The sequence below is a fragment of the Stegostoma tigrinum genome, chromosome 16 (genome assembly GCF_030684315.1).
Source record: "Stegostoma tigrinum isolate sSteTig4 chromosome 16, sSteTig4.hap1, whole genome shotgun sequence".
NCBI classification, from domain to species: domain Eukaryota; kingdom Metazoa; phylum Chordata; class Chondrichthyes; order Orectolobiformes; family Stegostomatidae; genus Stegostoma; species Stegostoma tigrinum.
In genome coordinates, this window is record NC_081369.1 from 17170533 (window position 1) to 17189807 (window position 19275).

General features: G+C 38.8%; 2 protein-coding genes across 2 annotated transcripts in view; one reads left to right on the forward strand and one right to left on the reverse strand.

Moving 5' to 3' along the window:
- Positions 1–5362, forward strand: part of plekhg4 (pleckstrin homology domain containing, family G (with RhoGef domain) member 4) — a 194879-nt gene extending 189517 nt beyond the window's left edge. Inside the window, exon 23 of the mRNA XM_048546548.1 lies at positions 3193–5362. Coding sequence (XP_048402505.1) covers positions 3193–3198 — 6 coding nt within the window. The 3' untranslated portion in view covers positions 3199–5362. The remainder of the gene's footprint in view (positions 1–3192) is intronic.
- The window catches only part of LOC125459928 (BTB/POZ domain-containing protein KCTD19-like), a 118733-nt gene continuing 104582 nt past the window's right edge, over positions 5125–19275 (reverse strand). Inside the window, 5 exon segments of the mRNA XM_059651529.1 lie at positions 5125–5763; positions 9882–9983; positions 14792–14946; positions 15469–15513; positions 17565–17612. Coding sequence (XP_059507512.1) covers positions 5665–5763; positions 9882–9983; positions 14792–14946; positions 15469–15513; positions 17565–17612 — 449 coding nt within the window. The 3' untranslated portion in view covers positions 5125–5664.

Below are 19275 nucleotides of genomic sequence, written 5' to 3' on the forward strand. Positions count from 1 at the left end.
CTCCTAGACTTGGTTCATGGGAATGTAATGGGCCAAGCAGATGAAGTGACAGTGGAGGAATATCAAAATGACCCTGATAATTATTATAAAATTTAGAATATCATCGGTGAATTCAGAGTACAAATTTTCATCTGACAACCTGGATTTCAATATGAGCTAATCCGATTGATTAAGATCAAAGGATAATAGAAGAAGTAGTTGAACAATGGGCTACCTTCAAAGAGGTGGTGGTTTGGGTGCAAACAAGTTATATGCCTTCAAAGGAAAAATGAGCACAAACACATGCAGACCTCTCTGGAATGTGATTATGACAGGGATTTGATAACAAATATAGTTGAGATCAGACACTTCAGTTACAAGGAAATATTGGAGAAAATGGGATCACTAAGAGGAGATTTGGTATAAATTTTCAAAGTTGTGAAAAGTCTGGACAAAGCAAATAAGGAGAAACTGCTCCCATTCATAAACAGATTAAAAACCAGGGGACAGAATTTTGAAGTGTTTTGCAAAACACTACACAGCAAGAATCTGAAATGCACTGTTTGGTAATGTGGTAGAGGCAGGTTTAATGGGGGCAGAATGATTATTTAAATAAAAACATTCAGGGTTACGGGGAAAAGACGAGATCAGCACTAAGTTAAAATGATCGTAGTGATAGCATCTTTCTGCACCATAACAATTCTGAAATACCATTTAGAAAAAGAGATGAAGGAGTCATACTTCAGCTCATAATTTAATTCTGTCAATTCGGCATTGCACCTGACGCGAATGTGCTTTTTCTGTTTTTCTCAAACAATGTACTGTCTAGTTCAAAATGCTACCCAGAACCTTTGTATATTTTTAGTCTTTTCGAATGGAGCATTGTCAATGCCTTCCAAAACTTCAAAGAAACTAATTGGATGCTTGCAATTTGTGTTTTTACAAAATTTTCCAGGAAATTGAAGTGTGTCTGACACATCATCCTGGTCTAAACCCATTTTGTTTCTTTTTATATTATCAGATATTCCTGAGTTAGTTACCCGGGTATTGATGTGAAGCTGAAGAACTCAGATTTGCCAGCACATTTCACAAGATATAAATTTTATTTACATTTTAGAAAACTATGCTACTTTTAAATATGTTTCTTTCTCATTGTAAGCCAAACAATGTATTTGGACAGTTAAGGGACAGACCTTTTAGTTTAGCATCCCTTGACACGATTGCTATCACTGTAATTTGATTTTGAGTGTGAAATTTACATGATTAGAGAGCTGAAATATCCAATTAATTTGGGTGAAAGAGATTGGGATTGTGATTTACTATTTTTCCTGTAGATTTGTGTTTAAAAACATAGTTGCACGTGCTCAAGACTTGGATTCCCTGTCACTCTGTGCATCTGCTCTGTCAATGCTACTTTGCACCATTTAATGCCAATCCATATGTGAAGAAACTGCCTGCTTTGCTTTTAGTGTTGGTTGCTAACCTATCATTCTGCCTTTCCTCAGCAGAAATCAGATCAAATTACCTTAAACCAGTCTACAACGGTGTAAGCAAAGCTGTGCTTTCTGTCCTGCCTTGTCTAAGTAAGTGAGGTGTTGCTTTCTGGCTTTATTTGTTCAGTACTTTTCCTCTCTAACACACTCTTACCTTTGATTTACCCAAGCCTGCTTGCTATTTCCCTTAAATACTTTCCATGTTGTTGCAACTCACGGTCAAAAACAACAAAATTCCCAGTTTGAATGATCAAGAATTATTTGTTTATTAAAGCAACAGAACTTTGTTTACGACAATGATGATAAACTTTTTCCCTGGGGATTGAGAGTCTGTAGAATTCTGTTTCCCCAGAGACCATTGGTGACAGAATCATTGAATATTTTTAAGGCAGAGGGGGTTATCAATTGGAAATTCTTGTGAAAAATTCTGTCACCAGGAATACTTAATTTGATGTACAGATTGCATCACTGATAAAATTAAGAGAGCTAATGTGTCTGAGTTATGATCCCAGTTGTTGGAATTATTGGACAAATCAGATTCCGGAATGAAATCTGGCTTGGTATAGTATAAGTTTTACTTCTCCTTTTATCGGTTTTAGAGTCATTGAACACATTTGTAAGAGACTGCAATCTACTTTTAAGAGAAGAATTTAAATGTTCATTACACAAGTGAAAAGATACAAACTGTAGTATAGTAAACAAGAATTATTTGAGCAATATCATAAATATGAAAGAATTAGCCATCCTTAAAGACACTCAAACCTCAGTGAAGAGTCATCCCTGTTGCAAGCCTAAAGCTGCTTGTTTAGATGGCACAGTTATAATCAGTTTCCTTTAGGCAATTTCTGTGTTCACTTTAATGCTACTTTCTTTTATTATTGAGATTCTTAAAACAAGCTGCTAACAACTCAATGTCGTTCTGTAAACATACACCTTCAATACCTTGTAGGATGTCTTCCTCTCTGACACCTTCACAGCATTTTTTTTAGGAAATATCCCAGACTTGACTGTTTGGAACTGCTACTGACAACACAGGGATCTCTTCTGTCTGCATGAACCTGCTTCTGGTCGTTTTTCTGAGTTGTAAACACTTGAGTCAACAAACATGGTGGCTTGTTAGTCATGCAACTTCTTGTAAATATTGTTTAGAATACTGTTCAAACTGACTTCTTTAACTTCTTTTTTCCAAAAAAGTTGACCTTCACAAAACTGAAAACTAAAATCATTTTTTCCAAATATATTACAATCCTTTGTTATTATTAATAGGAAGGTTGCTTCAAAAATCATATCTTTTGTTTCCTTTTTTAATATGTGCTACTTTGCTGTGCACCAGGTTACCAGAGTTTCCCTGCAGAATTTTAAAAGTTTAAATTGTTTACAGTACCTTAAATTATGGGTAAATCAAATAAATAAGCTTAGAATCAATCAGAATTGAAAGAATGGATGTTTCTATTATGTAAAAACTGATTTTTCATAGTACAAATTAGTATGAAATTGATACCCTCTGTAGGAAATGAGAATATCACTTTGGCACAAAAATGGACCTCTCCTGAGAGAATTTACAGCCCTCCTCTAAAGAACTATATTGCCTGCAATTGGAAGTCATTTTCTTTTCCACCCACAAATAGTCCTCACTATGAGCAGAAAATTAATTAACTTTAATTTTGGTAGTTCTTTTTGTGATATTTACTGCATTGTTTTAATGTGTATTTTCCATTAGGTTTGACACTTCTTTGGTATTCTGCATGTTATGTGAAGACACGTGTAACTCTTAAAGAGCCATTGAAGAGTAGAACCATCAGCTTTCCACATACTTTGCACATCACACCAAAACAGAATGTGATGTGGTACTTACTAGAATTTTTTTGTGCCGTGATCGTATTTGGAAGTCTATGTGGCTGAGCAGCTTTGACCATTGGACATTGAAATCTGTTTTTCCTTGCAGTTCATATATAACATTTTCCCAAATTGTAAATATTAGTTACCATTTCCGTGCAGATCTTGTGTTTTGTTTGATCCAAGTTTTGAGCAGTTTACATAGGCATTGATTGTTAGCTAATTTCTAGTACATTGCAGTTGAAAACTTAGTTGGGATACTTGATTAAAATGGTTGATAAAGGATTCCTTTCACAAAATAAAACATTAATTGTCACATTGGCTAAGGGTAGCCTAGTGACAAGATGATTTGGTGAGACTAACGAGATACTGAAGACAGAGGAGTTTTTAACTCCTGTTTGACAATTAAATGTAGTGCATTTATTTCACTAAATATTTGTTTCTGTAAATAATGTATTTGGCACAAGTGGTGCTGGTTTATTTTGGGCAAGAAAAATAAATTTAATTTTTTTCCAATACTAAATTAAATAGGGAAATCACTTAAGTGCCATTGATAATTTCATCCAGTTAAAAAAAACTGATTTATTTTGCTGAGAAGAGTTTGCATTTGCTGTCATGTCGTTTAATATGCTTCTACACATGGGCAATTTCAATATTTAATAAACATGAGCGGTTTTGTTTCTAGTTGTGATCATTATTCACGAATCTTTATCAAATGAAATATTATTCGTTCAAGAAGAGTGGACAAATTAACAAAGCAACAACTTTGTAAAATGTTTATTTAAGCTTACAAGGTTTGAACTATAAGAACCTAAATGGGTTGACATAGAACAAGTAGTGCTGCTTGCTGTGCAACCATTGTTCACATATTTATTACAGGAAGATTCTGCATACCAGAATTAGAGCCATATGATTTCTTAATGTGGCAACATGCTAAACAACCCTGTAGAGCTTAAAACAAAAGGGTTTGGCATGGTTGTCCCATTTGGACCTCTTCGTAGACAGAAGACTGCTACCAGCTGTGTATTGTTTCTCTGCTTTATGTACTCAAGATAAACTCAGTATGCCATTGAGGAAACCCTAACAAAATTCTGGCTGAAGTATGAAGGGGCCGGCACAGATACCTATAGCATAAGCTCGCTGTGAATAAAGGGATGCATTGCATGACGGGGGTAGGGGTGGCTCTAGCCTTCAATCATCTGCCACCAAGAACTCTAGGAAAAGCCTGCTAGTCAATAAAAATCAGCAGCATTCAAGTTCATTTCCACCCAGAATACAGCTCAAGAAAGCAGCATTTTTGACAAGCAAGACATTAGCTCTCTTCAAATAACGTGGACTGCAACTCACATAGAGCTATGGTCACAGCTCCTGCTATGTCGGCATCTTCCTGCCCTGCCCAAATTTTTTAACATACCTTTTTCTGCACCTTAAGGCTTCAGGAATCTCCAAGTCTCGCATTCTGATAGATGTAAAAACAGGATCATTCCAGAGTTAAAAGTAAGGACCATTTGCCTTAAGCAAAGTGTCCCATTCCAAATTCAAGGCACAGAGTCAAGCTTGGATAATATAATCGAGTTGTTAATGCCTGCAAGGTTGCATCACTCAACACGTAAAATATTAAAACAGCGACTACATCTCTTACATAAAGTTAATGTTAAAGCTTCTGCTACACAAATATGCTGAATGGTTTTCATTGTGAGGCAAATACACTCTAAATTGCAAGTAATTAATAAGTTTTAACATCAGATTTTCACTTAATTGGTTGTTTATACTGCCAAATTGTTGTAACATCCAGCAGATAGACTTGCAGCTTCTAGAGATGACTTTAAAAAATTCTTCAAACTATTAATCTGTTCTCTGACCCAAACACCAACATATTTAGAACTTTACTTTTGCAGAAAAACATGCATTTTTAGTTATGACCTGTATTTTGCAAGTTTAGCAAAACTCTCATATTTATGTGGCCAAATTAAAAATTACGTTTAATTTATACAAAATACATGTTCAAGCCAATCTTGTGAAAAAAGTGGTTGGGATCAGTGTTTTGTAATTAGTTATTAAAAATGATTTTCTTTGTGGTAATAGTGGTCTGTGTGTGATTCCACAGTGATGATAAAAGAGGGTGGTGAGCCAACTGGACTGATGATAGTTACATCAATGATAAAATGTATTTCAGGTCTCCATCTCTTGAAGCCCAGCTTTCTGAAAAAACAATGTGGCATGAAATAGATTACTGTTCAAGTTATACTGATATTTGCCATGAACCTTTAAAATATTGATCATCATTGTAGACAACAATTGCTATGAAGTCAGTAACATTAGGTTCAAATTTATTTCTGTTGAGTTTTTTTTCGAACTAGTTTCCTAACACAGGGAATGAGACAGATTTATAATACCCTTTCTTCAACAATAGTTCCATGCAGTGGCTATACTTCCAAGCAAATGGCAGCGTCAACTGAAAAACACAAACACATGCAATGTTTATGTATCAATTACGTTTTAAGAACAAAAGCTGGTAGAACAATTTTTTTTCCTTTTTCATTTGCACATGCCAATAAAGCAAGCTGAATTATTTTCCTTGTTTAGGTTCTATAACCACTGTAACAAAATACTTTGAACGAGATAAAAGGTATCTGATCAATAACCCGAACTAAAATATTGGACTAGCAGACCTTGATTGGTGGGTGGAAAATATAAATTCCAGTTGACTTGTCATATGTTAGCTGCTCTGCACTTTCACCAGTCGGCCTGTAAGCTAGTTGAGGCTTACCACCACTAGAATTTAAAGTTGTAGCAGTGCAATTCCATGCCAAGTGTTTAGACCCACACCAAGCATCAGCCAACAGGTTTTCCCTGGATACAAATGGCAGGCAGGGGCTGTCCCTCCTTGACAGCATTTACCCGACTCAGCCCGAAGTGCTGTAGTGGTAGTGGCTAATGGTACATTTGCTTGGCCAACAGCTCTGAGGTGAGACTTCACTGTCATAACTGCAAAAATTGACCATTTGTTTACATACACAAAATTGGTTAAATATCCATGCCACCGCAAAAGGTTTTTTTTTGTCCCCCTGCTGACTACAAATAAGTACAACCCTGATAGCGACAGCTGGCTTAGAAAATGCTGACTGCTACATCCTGGCGATTGTAAAGATTTTGGGAACTTATTTGGAGGTGCACTCTACTCAGCCTGAGCTTCTCCAGGAAATAGTCACTGGTAGAAAGGAGTTAAGGGCAGGTCAGGGCCAAGATCTCTGTTCCAAGATGAAGCCTTCAGGGTGCTTGGCTGTCTCCTCCTCCCCTTGGATGCCTGCTGGCTCTACCCAAGAGGAAGGAGGATCCTGGAAAGAGGTGAAGGAGCTTTGTTCCCCTCTCTCAATTACATTGATATGGAGCACCCGCGATTAGAGCAGAAAGAAGTACAGGTCAGGGCAGATATCTGGCAGCCACTAAGCATTCTGCTGATCCTGGGTCCCTAAAGCAGTTGACAACTTGACTGCTTCATGGAAAAGTGTTCACATGCCAAAGCCACAACAAAAGTTGGATAGACTCTTCCAGTATGGAGGGCCTTCAACATCACTACCTAAAGTTTCCCTGCCTTTCTCTCTACAGATTGAGCATGTCACTTATACCAATTAAGGAGGCAAGTCTTCAGCATAAGCTTTAGCAGGTGCCCGAACTTTGTCAGTCTTCAAAGTTTCATAAACTTTAAGATTGTTTTCTCCTCTTACTGAGCACACAGGGAAGTGCTGACCTGATATCTTCTCCAGAATCTGCTCTAACTAGAATGTTCATCACGATGACAAACTTTGAGCTAGTGAAAGATAGATAAACACTGCAGTTGTTTTTTTCTGAGGCTTCACAGCCACCATCTTCAGAGATGGTGGTCCTGCTGTGCACAAGCTGTCACCTTTTCCAGTTGAATGTCTATTGACCATTCATACCTGTGAAAGACAAATGTTTAGTTGGCGATCCACAACGCCCCTCAGACAAACGTGAGAGATTACAGACTGCTCCTCACTGGTTTTCCTAGTGTGACCTGCCAGTTCCACTGCCTGCTTCACACAAGGGGTCAGAATTCAGATTTGGCATACTTCATGTCACATTGTCATGTCCTTTGTGGTGTGTACCAGCTTGTCAAACAAGGAGAGAGGAATAAAGTCTGTTGTCAATGGAAGCATGTGCACTTTGAGCATGTGTGACCACGTTATGTTGGTGAGCCTAACCAGAGTGAGTAGAAAATGTAGTATACATCATACATGTGATTTTTAGGTTAGCAGGTCTTTGTGATGGCAGTACAGTGACAGAGTTATACACAGAGGACCATCACTCAGTGTAATTTTACAGGGGCAAGATGGTGGAACTTACCTTTGCAGAACAGGGATCATTCATCCTTTGCCTGTACAGCTTCTAGGTTCTTTCATTAAATCCCACTGACACTGTCTTGTGTGCCACTCTTGGCCCAAGCCAGTTGGGGCTGGTAGGATTGCTTCTTGCTGCATTCAGTACAAAGAGCACTATCCCTTGAACCAGAATGGCCTGCACCGGCACGTTTAGTGAAGATTTGGAAAACATCTTAGCCAACTTGTTTCTGGTGTGTGAAGTCATCAGAGGGTAGCAGGCAATCAACGCAGGTTGTATGATGCTTCTGGCTTGCACTGAATGAAGGTTGTACAGGTGACCTTCATAAATACAACACAAAAATTTTCAATCCTGAAAGGCCCTGGTGAGTTGAGCACCTCCTGACTAACTGCCATTTAACTCATGTTCCAATTTGCTTGTTGGCAAAATGAGCTAAAAAGCACATAATGGTACTAGAAACCCTACCACAGGCCATGGCAGAAGTGACACCCTCTAAGACACCCAATTGCCTATGTAAAATTCAAACTGTAACATCTTGATCAATTTGTCAATATCACTGAATTAACTACCAAATAATAATTCACAAGGTTGAATCGTATAGGATTGGAGTAATTTAGCTGGATAGGTAACTGGCTGATAGACAAAAGACAGAGGATTGGGGTAAATGAAGTAACAAGCGAGGTGCCACAGGGGTTTGGTTCTCAGACTTTAGCTATTTACAATCAACACTAACAACTTCCATACAGGGATAGAAGGCTCTATAGCTAAATTTCTGGACAATACAAAAATAGGTGGGACCATATATGGCAATGTTGAAATAAGAACCTTACAAATGGATGTAGATAGGTAAGGAGATCGGGCAAAATGTGGCAGAAAGAGTTTAATGTGGATAAATAGGAGGTCATGCCTTTGGTCAGAAAAAATGGGAAGGTGACCTACAACCTAAACGAGAAAGAACTTCGGGGTGCTCTCCTGCAGAGGGATCTGGGTTTCCTCATGCATGAATCACAGAAAACTAACATGCAGGTACAGCAGATAATAACAAAAGTGAATGGAATATTGGCTTTCACAGCTAAAGAAATAGAATATAATTAAAGGGAAGTACTGTTGTGACTATACATGGCTTTAGTGAGATTGCACTTAGAGTATTGTGCACAGTTTTGGTCCCCTAACTTGAAGAAGGATGTGGTGGAGAGAAAGTTCACTAAGTTGATCCCAGAGATGAGGGGTTTGTCGTATGTGGAGAGATTGAACAGTTTAGGCCTGTATTGTCTGGAATTTAGAAGAATGATGGGAGATCAAATTGAGGTATTTAAGATGATAAAAGAATTGGATAACATAGATGAGGAGTGGAAGCTTCCTCTTGGGCATTCTAGGATGAGAGGTCAAAGGATAAGGAGCAATAAATGTAAAACAGAATTGAGGAGAAACTACTCCCAAAGCATGGTGAATCTGTGGAATTCACTACCCAAAGTGTGGTGGATGCTGGGACAGTAACTAAATTTAAGGAGTTAGACAGATTTTTAAGTTGGTAATAGGTTCAAGGGGTAATGGGGAGAAGGCATGAAATGGGAGTGAGGAACACATCAGCCATGATCAAATAGCAGAGCAAACTTGATGCACCAACTGAGCTAATTCTGCTCTATTTCTTATAAATTTATAGTGATGCATGCTAAATCATAGATGTAGCTTTCCATGTGCTTTTAATCCCTCTCCAGCATTGATATTTGTGAAGGTAATGTTGCCATCACCTTAGCAGACCATAGGGCTGCTCTCTCAAAGAGAGCTGATTGATGGTGATTTAACCAGAGGGTCACCACACCTCAGGTGAGCAGGTTGGGGGAAAAAAAAGAGTCCTTTATGGTAATCTCAGGCAGTGCAGGAATTGAATCCACACTATTGGCACTGCATTGCAAACCAGCCATCCAGCCATCTGAACTAACCTACCCCAGCACTATCATACTACACTTCATCATTCTATCCCAAATTATAAGGCTAAATAGTTTAAAGCAATTTTTTATGATTATTTTGAGCTTCATTCCAAATTTGATTCTCATAAAGGTTTTGAACAAAGTTAGGAACTCTTGTTGATTTTCATTTTTACTATGCTGTAATTGGTTATAACGTGTACCCTAGTAGTTTTTTCATGAATAATAAACTGTTGATGTAAAGTGTCATAAGAATTTGCAACCCAACTGAACATCCATCACTTACCGTTAACCATTTAACCAGCTTGTCATGTGACTGTTTTTGGTTCTTGAAGACCTTCAGATTTAGCAGCTTAGACACAAATGTTTCTGGTGTTATTTCTTCTGTCTAAAATTTTTTCATAAAATGAGATACTTAACAAGTTGCATCCCAAACAGTAATTATTCCGTTACAATGTTCTGTACATTCAAAGTGTGCTCATCAACCAGCAAATTCACTTGGTGAACTACAGACATTTTTTTCTGGAAGTAATTTCATTTAAATTTTCAGCAACATTCCATGAGCTGGAGTATTTTTTTAAATTAAAAGTACATTACATACTTGAGTATGCACATTAGGTAGCTATTGAAGTGATACCAAATTGAATAATAACACTTTAACTTATGACCACTGTGTAACTTAAATGTACTCCCTCTCATGTGAAGCTGAATACCAGATTTTCATAGGAAAAGAAATCATTCTTAGCACTTAATACAAAGCTATGTTCCATTTTTATAGTATTATACAAACATTCACTAGAACTCATGACTTTTGATGATAAAGTAGAAAACTTTTTGGAAAGTAGGGGATCAGCTTCCCATGAGCGTGAAATAAAGCTAGCCACTTTTTGTGTAATCTGTAAGGCCTTACTGGAAAAACAAAGCCACACTGTGTTCCTGTTATATTCCAGAAGACCCTGAATCAATATGTTCTGATGTCAGTGTTCCAGATTTGCGCATACATTTGAAAATAACCTCTTCATTGTTCAATAGGCAAGGTTACTTTGGAAGCGGGTGTCACATTTATCATGAAGTCAATTACTGTGATAAGGGAGGATGATATCTTAGAAGGTTCCTTAAAATGAGACCATGTAGGTAATACTTAAAACCAAAAGAGGAGGCAGTCACCTTTCTTGGGCTATACTAAAGACAGTAAGGAAGAGATAAAAGGATATCCAGAAGAGCATTTTAAATTAGCAAGTAAAAAGTCCTACGAGAGACAGCAGTGCTGGATGGAATTTAGTTGGACAAATGGTAGATTGGACAATAAGACAGCATTTTGATTACATTAACCATAATTCAGTAAAATCAGGACAAAGATAGACTGGAAATAAAGATTCTGAATTGGCGGATGGCCAGTTTTAATAAGGCAGGATACAGTCATAGTGGACTGAAGGCAACAACTTGCAGGAAAATCCATAAAGCAATTGGAGACATTCAAAAGGGAGAAACCTCAGGGCCAACATGTTTCAGTAAAGGTGAAGGGTATGAACAACAAGTCTAGAGTGTACTGGTTCTCATGAGATATAGAGAATTAAATAAAGGAAACTTACAGTCAATGCCAAAGGCTCAAAGCCGATGTACCTGAGGAGTATGGCAGGTGCAGGGGATTGCTTCAAAAAGAAATTAGGAGAGTGAGGAGGGGACATGATGTTCAAGTACATTACAGAAAGAGAAATAACCGGTAAAAAATTTTAGGGGATAAAGTGGCAATCTGCATATGGAATTGGAAGACATAACTGAGGTTTTAGATGAGTATTTTGTGTCTATATTCGTTGTAGAGAAAGAAGATGTAGGTATATAAAGCAGGGAGAGAGGCTATGATACTCTTAAATGAATTAGCATTGAGAGAGAGGAGGTATTAGTGGTTTTAGCACGTTTGCTGTGGGAGGCAGGGAAATTGAAGGGGCTCTGACATTAGTTTAAAATCCTCTCTGCCAAAGGGTTCCTTGAGGTCTGAGAACAGCTCATTTATCAAGATGCTTGGAGCCTTGGACCTCTTGGCATCAGGGTAGCCCACAAACCCACCAACACACTAAAACAGCAGCTAATGAACTTAAAAGACCCTATACAGACAACAAGCAAAACGAACGTCATCTACAAAATACCTTGCAAGGACTGTGACAAACACTACACTGGACAAACAGGCAGAAAGCTAGCCACCAGGATACATGAACATCAACTAGCCACAAAACGACATGACCCACTATCACTCGTATCCTTACATACAGATGAGGAAGGACACCACTTTGATTGGGACAACACATCCATCCTAGGACAAGCCAAACAGAGACAAGCACGAGAACTCCTAGAAGCATGGCATTCCAACCGGAACTCCATCAACAAACACATTGGCTCCAAATCAATCTACCATCCTCTGAGAAAAAGAATAGGAACTGACATCACCAACGCAGGAAATGACATCAACCCAAGGAAACCTAAACAGATAAGTAGAAAGCAGGACATAACACTAGCACGTCGGAGGCTCACTGATGATGTTACCTAGAATGGTGACGAAACGTCTGAAAACTAACCTTCCAGCTCAGTGAGCAAACTCACATCCAGAACCTCAACCTGAGCTACAAATCTTCTCAAAACTTGCTAGATGCTTGGAGGAATAAGTCAGCAACTAAAGGCCAGTGAGTTTAACATCTGTGACAGAGAAACCATAGGGAAAAAAATCTGAGGGACAGAAGTATTCTTAATTTGGAGAAGCAAGGATCAATTAAGGACAATCAGCATGACTTTGTAAGGTGAAGATCATGTCCAAAAAATTTGCATTTTTGTAGAGATGACTGAGTGGATAGATGAGGGTAGTGCAGTTGATGTCATCTACATAGACATAAAGTATGGCTTTTGATGAGGGATCCAGGGCAATTTGACAATTGGATCAAAAAGTGACTTAGTGGTTGAACTAGAGGATGACAGTTGAAGTTTCTTTTAATGACTGGAAGGCTATGTCCAGAAGCATACCACAGGGTTTTCTGAAAAATCCTGCAAAAATATACTGATGCGTTTTGGGAGGATTAACAAGGCAAGGGAATATATGATGAAAGGTAGGAAGGTCAGATAATTTGAGGGACCTTGGTGTGTATGTGCACAGATCCTTGAATGCATCAGGACAGATAAGTTTGCTAAGAAGGCATTAAGGATACTTGACTGTATTAGTCAAGACAGTCAATACAAGAGCAAGGTGGTTTTGGAGTTGTATGCAATGTTAGTTGGGGCACAGCTGGAGTACTAAGTGCAGTCCTAATTGCCACACTATAGGAAGATTGATGCAGAAGTGATTCACTTCACCACAATGTTTCAAATAAAAGCAAAATACTGCAGATGCTGGAAATTTGAAAGAAACACAGAATTCTGGAGAAACTCAGCAAGTGAGATAGTATCTGTGGAGAGATAAAAATGGTTAATATTTTGAGTCCTGAATGCCTCTTTTTCAGAATTATTACCTTAGAGAAACAATGACTGAGGGGGAAATCTGATGGAGGTTTACAAAGTTTTGAGGGTCGTAGAAAATGTAGATAGTGGGCAACTTCCCCCCACAGTACAGAGGTCAGAAAACAGGGGGGACAGTTTTAAGGAGTGTGATGGAATACTTTCCACTTGGCTGGATAAATGCAGCCCCAACAACACTCAAGAAGCTTGACACCATGCAGGACAAAGCAGCCTACTTGACTGACACTACATCCACTCCCTCAACCACTGACAGTCCATGGCATCAGTGTGTACTATCTACAAGATACACTGCAGAAATTCACCGAAAACCTTCAGACAGCACCTTCCAAACACTTGAAAACTTCCATTGAGAAGGACAAGGACAGCAGGTACATGGGAACACCACCACATTCACGTTCCCCTCCAAGCCACTCACCATCTTGATTTGTCACTCATTCTCTCCTTAATGGCATTGTGGGTCAACCCACAGCTGGTGGATTGCAGCAGTTCAAGGAAGTGGCTCACCACCATCTTCTCAAGGGCAATTAGGAATGGGCAATAAATGCTGACCAACCAGTGACATTTACATCCACAAATGAATAATTTTTTTAAAAAGGTAAGGAGCAGGAGGTATTGAGGGGATTTGAGGAAAGATATTTTCATCCAGAGAGCTATGGGTATCTGGAATTGACTGTCAAAGAGGGTAGTAGAGGTGGGAACCATCAAGACACCCGAGAACTATTTAGATGGTCATATGAAATGTGGTAGCATACAAGGCAACTAGCATGTGCTGGAAAATGGAATTGGAATAGATGGATCTTTGATGGCTGGTGTGGATACAACGGACCTTGGGGCCTCTTTTCATGCTATAAAAACTTCATGATTCTGAGAAAAGTGGAGTGCAATGGCTACTTTTTCAGCCAAACAGACGTGATTAGCCAAAGAGTCTCCTCTGTGCTTATGTTTGTACAATTTGTTTGCACATTTGGTTCTCAATTCTATTTTGAGTCAGGTCTCCGTAGTCATGGCCAGGTCTTTCATGCCCCTGACATCATACATCCACATGCATAGTAAACCAAACTTAGACCTTAACAAATTTCCTGTCATTCTGATCTCACCTAATACGTTAATAATATTTACTCTGGTGCCGTTTGTCATTTTCAATTCTTTATGCACTTTTTTCCCTCCCATTTTAATGTTACCTTCTGATTAGCAGGGAGACCCTTTTAGTCATAGCGCAGAAGGTGGCAATTCAGCCAATCATGTCCTTTCAAAGCGCTCTTCAATTAAATTCCCCTAACCTTATTGTGTTACTCATTTCAAATATATCTAAATTCCTTTCAGAAGTTAATGAATCGGCTACCACTATGTTTTCAGGCGATGCATTCTAGATCATCACAACTCACAATGTAAAACACATACTCATCTCCCCTCCAGTTCTTTTGCCAGTTACTGTAAATGTATATTCTGTGATTACTGGCCTTCACCTTAGAAAGAGGTTATCTTATTAAAAGTCTTTCATTTTTAATTTCACTTTCTCCTTCCTTTATGGCTTGTACATTATTAATTTCAAAACTTAGACTACACATGCATAATATCCTGCCATACTAAATTATCTACATTTCTTGACTGATAATTTTTTTAATAAAGCACAAACATAAGAATGACAAGTGTTGACAAATTTCTCATTCCTAAAACAATATTAATATATCATACCCAAAGAATGTTTACTAGCTGCAGTATTTCCCAAATTATTTGTGGAGGATCCTTCAAAGTATACGAATCGAGGATGATTCCGGTCAAAAAATGATTACATTCCCTGGCATAAAATATTTCTTCATGTGATAAGTTAAAAGTGAGAGATGCTAAACCTATAAAGTTATAAACAAATAAAAAAATTATGTCTAAATTCAGTTGCTGGAATTATCTACCAGATTAGAATGATCCAATATCAAACATCTTTTAATTTAAATAGCATGTTGGTGCTATTTGTAGTAACAATAACTTTGGCATCACACCAAAGCAACTTCAAATTGTAATTTTCTCCATTACATTCCCAGTCCTATCTACAGTCTTCTGTGGTTTCAGGAGAGACAATATGCCCTCCACCTGAGGGAGTGGCAGTTGGAAAGAAAGTCACTCTCGGGTTAATTATAATTCCCAGCACAAAACAACATTGACATAGATCTTTCAGGAGGTATTCCATATTCCCTCTCAACTACAGTCTCTATATGGCTTTGATAAATCAGGCATTGAGGAGAAAACAGCAATTTCATATTTTGGAAAAGAAAGATAAGCAAATACAGTACTTTAAACATTTCACCAAACAAATAGCAAAAAATCGCTTTTGGGAAAATAAGTGAAAAATTTCCTTTTGAATAAATAATAAATACCTGCGACATGACTGTTTTCTGAGTAACCAAATTGTACGGCATCAACTGTTGAAAAATATGGAGACAGGTAATTTGTGCAAATAAGTATTTCAAGTTAGTGTAGCGTATGATTTCTTTTACAAGGTTATGGTAAAAAGAACTGAAATAGTGGTAACAATGTAAGGCATGCTCCACATCCATTCAGTACGTGAAATGCATAGTAATTTTAGTTATTCAGGGTATGGTTGGGAACACAGGACTGGGATATTCATAGCGATTACAGAGATATGGCTCAGGGACGGACAGGACTGGCAGCTTAATGTTCCAGGGTATAGATGCTATAGGAAGGATAGAAACAGAGGGGCAAGAGGAGGAGGAGGAGTCGTGTTTTTGATTAGGGATAACATTACAACTGTACTTAGGGTATTCCTGGGAGTACATCCAGAGAAGTTATTTGGGTGGAAATGAGAAATAAGGAGATGATCAACTTATTGGGATTGTACTATAGGTCTCCCCCAATAGTCAGCAGGAAATTGTGAAGAAAATTTGTAAGATCTCAGTTATCTGCAAGAATAATAGGGTGGTAATGGTAGCAGATTTTAACTTGCCAAACATAGACTGGGACTGCCTTAGTGTTAAGGGCTTGGATGGAGAGGAATTTGTTAAGTGTGCACAAGAAAATTTTCACATTCAGTATGTGAATGTATCTACTAGAGGAGGAGCAAATCTTGACCCATCCTTGGAAAATAAGGCTGAGCAGATGACTGACGTGCCAGTGATCATGATTCTATTAGTTTTAACATAGTGATGGAAAAGGATAGTCTGGATCTGAAAGTTAAAGTTCTAAATTGGAGCAAAGTCAATTTTGATGTATTAGGCAAGAATTTTCATGCGTTGATTGGGAGTTAGGGGGCGGGGAAAGCAGATGTTAAGTGGAAAGCCTTCAAAAATGAGATAAGAATCCAGAGACAGTATGTTCCTGTTAGGGTAAAGGGCAAAGCTGGTAAGTGTAGGGCATGCTGGATGACTTGAGAAATTGAAGTTTTGGTCAAGAAAAAGGAAGTATATATACAATAGGGATTGAGTGAATCCCTAGAAGAGTACAAAGGCAGCAGTAGTATACTTAAGAGGGAAATCAGGAGGGCAAGAAGGGGACATAAAACAGCTTTGGCAAACGGGATTAAGGAGAATCCAAGGGGATTCAACAAATACATTAAGGACAAAAGAGTAAATAGGGAGAGAATAAGGCCCCTTAAAGATCAGCAAGGCTGCCTCTGTGTGGAATTGCAGGAAATGGTAGAGATACTAAATGAGTATTTTGCATCTGTGTTTACTGTGGGGAAGGATATAGAAGCTGGAGAACTTGGGGAAATAAATAGCAATATCTTGAAAAATGTCCATATTACAGAGTTGGTGGTGCTGGACATCTTAAAATGCATAATGGTGGATGAATCCCCAGGACCTGATCAGATATACCCTAGAACTCTGTAGGAAGCTAGGGATGTGATTGCGGGGCCCCTTTGATATGAAATGATATTTCCAGCAATGATAGCCACCGGTGATGTACCGGAAGACTGGAGCTAACGTGATGCAATTATTTAAAAAAAGGTGGTAAGGAAAAGACAGAGAACTATGGACTGGTGAGTCTGACATCAGTGGTGGACAAGTTGTTGGAAGTATAGGATTTCATGTACTTGGAAAGGCAAGGACTGATTAGGGATAATCAACATGGCTTTATGCGTAAGTAATCATGTCTCACTTTTGAAGGCAGAAGGCGTGCATGATCTATATGGACTTCAGTAAGGTGTTCAACAAGGTTCCACACGGTAGACTGGTTAGCAAGGTTAGGTCACATGGAATACAGGGAGAACTAGCCTTTTGGATATAGAACTGGCTCGAAGGTAGGGCACAGAGGGTGGTAGTGGAGCATTGCTTTTCAGACTGGAAGCTTGTGACCAGGGGTGTATCACAAGGATCGGTGCTGGGTCCACTGCTTATCATCATTTATAGTAATGATTTGGATGTGAACATAGGACGCATGGTTTAAGTTTGCAGATGATACCAAAATTGGTGGTGTAGTGGATAGCGAAGAAGTTTAAACCAGAGTATAATAGGACCTTGACCACACTGGCCAATGGGCTGAGGAGTGGCAGATGGGGTTTAATTTAGATAAAATGAGGTTCTGCATTTTGAAGAGACAAATCAGGGCAGGACATACATACTTAATGGTAAGGTCCGAGGGAGTGCAGGTTCTTAGTTCCTTGAAAGTGGAAGGTGGTGATTGGAAAGCTTGCCTTTATTGGTAAGTGCATTGAGTCTAGGAGTTGGGAGGTCATGTAACACCTATTGGACATTGATTAGGCCGCTTTTGGAATATTGCATTCAGTTCTGGTCTCCCTATTAAAGGAAAAATATTGTGAAACTTGAAAGGATTTAGAAAAGATTTATGAGGATGTTGCCAGGGTTGGAGGTTTTGAGCTATAGGAAGAGGCTAATAGGCCTGGATCTTCAGAGGCTGAGGGATGACCTTGTAGAGATTTATAAAATCACGAGGGGCATGGACATGGTGAATAGCCAAAGTCTTTTCCCTGGAGTGGGGCAGTCCAGAACAGGAGGGCATAGGTTTAAGGTGAGGGGGGGGGGGGTCAGATTTAAAAGGGGCCTAAGGGGCAACATTTTCACGCAGAGGGTAGGGCATGTATGGAATGAGCTGCCAGAGAAAGTGGTGGAGGCTGGTACAATTACAACATTTAAAAAGGCATCAGAGATGGTATATAAATAGGAAGGGTTTAACAAGGATATGGGGCAAATGCTGGTGAACGGGACTAGATTAACATAGGATATCTGATCAGCATGGACGAGTTGGACTGAAAGCTCTGTTTTCATGTTGTTCGGCTCTACGACTGTTTCTTTGAACCATATCAACATATAATAAACTTTTGTTCATAAATCCTGATCAACTTAAAATCCCTTTACCAAGTTTTTCTTCCTATGTCTACAGTCATAGAGTCCTATAGCATAGAGACAGGCTCTTCGGCCCAAATTGGTCCATGCTGACCAAACGTCCATCCACTCTAACCCCATATCCTTCTAAACCTTTCCCATCCATGTATTCTTTCAAATGCCTTTTAAATGTTGTTAATGTACCAGCCTCAACCACTTCCACTGGCAGCTCATTCCATATGCGTCTCATCCTGTGTAAAACAAAAAGTTGCCCCTCAAGTTCCATGTATTCTTTTCCCTCTTCGCTTAAACTGATGCCCTCCAATTCTCAGTTCCCCATCCTGGGAAAAAGACTGAGTGCATTCATCTAATCTATGCCTCTCATGATTTATATATTTCTGTAAGATCCCTTCTCAGTCTTGTACCATCTAAAGAAACAAGTACTACCTTGTCCAGGCTCTTCCTATAACTCTGTCCCTTAAACTCTGGCAACATTCTTGTAAATTTGTCTGCATTTTATCAAGCTTAATGACATTCTTCCTTCGAGGTAACCAAAACTGAATTCAATACTCCAAGTGTGGCCTCACCAACATCCTGTACACCTGCAACATAACTTCCCAACTTCTATGCTTAAATGCCCTGACTGATGAAGGTCAGAGTGCTAAAAGCTCTCTACCTGTGACTCCACTTTGAGAGAACCATGCACCTGAACTCCAAGGTCCACTACACTCCTTAAGGCTCTACCATTCCCAATGAAACTCTTATCTTGATTTGACTTTCCAAAATGCAATGCCTCACACTTACTACATTTGCTATTTCCTAGCCCATTTCCCCAAGTGATCAAGATCCTGCTGCAATTTCTGATTACCTTCCTCACTGTCCATG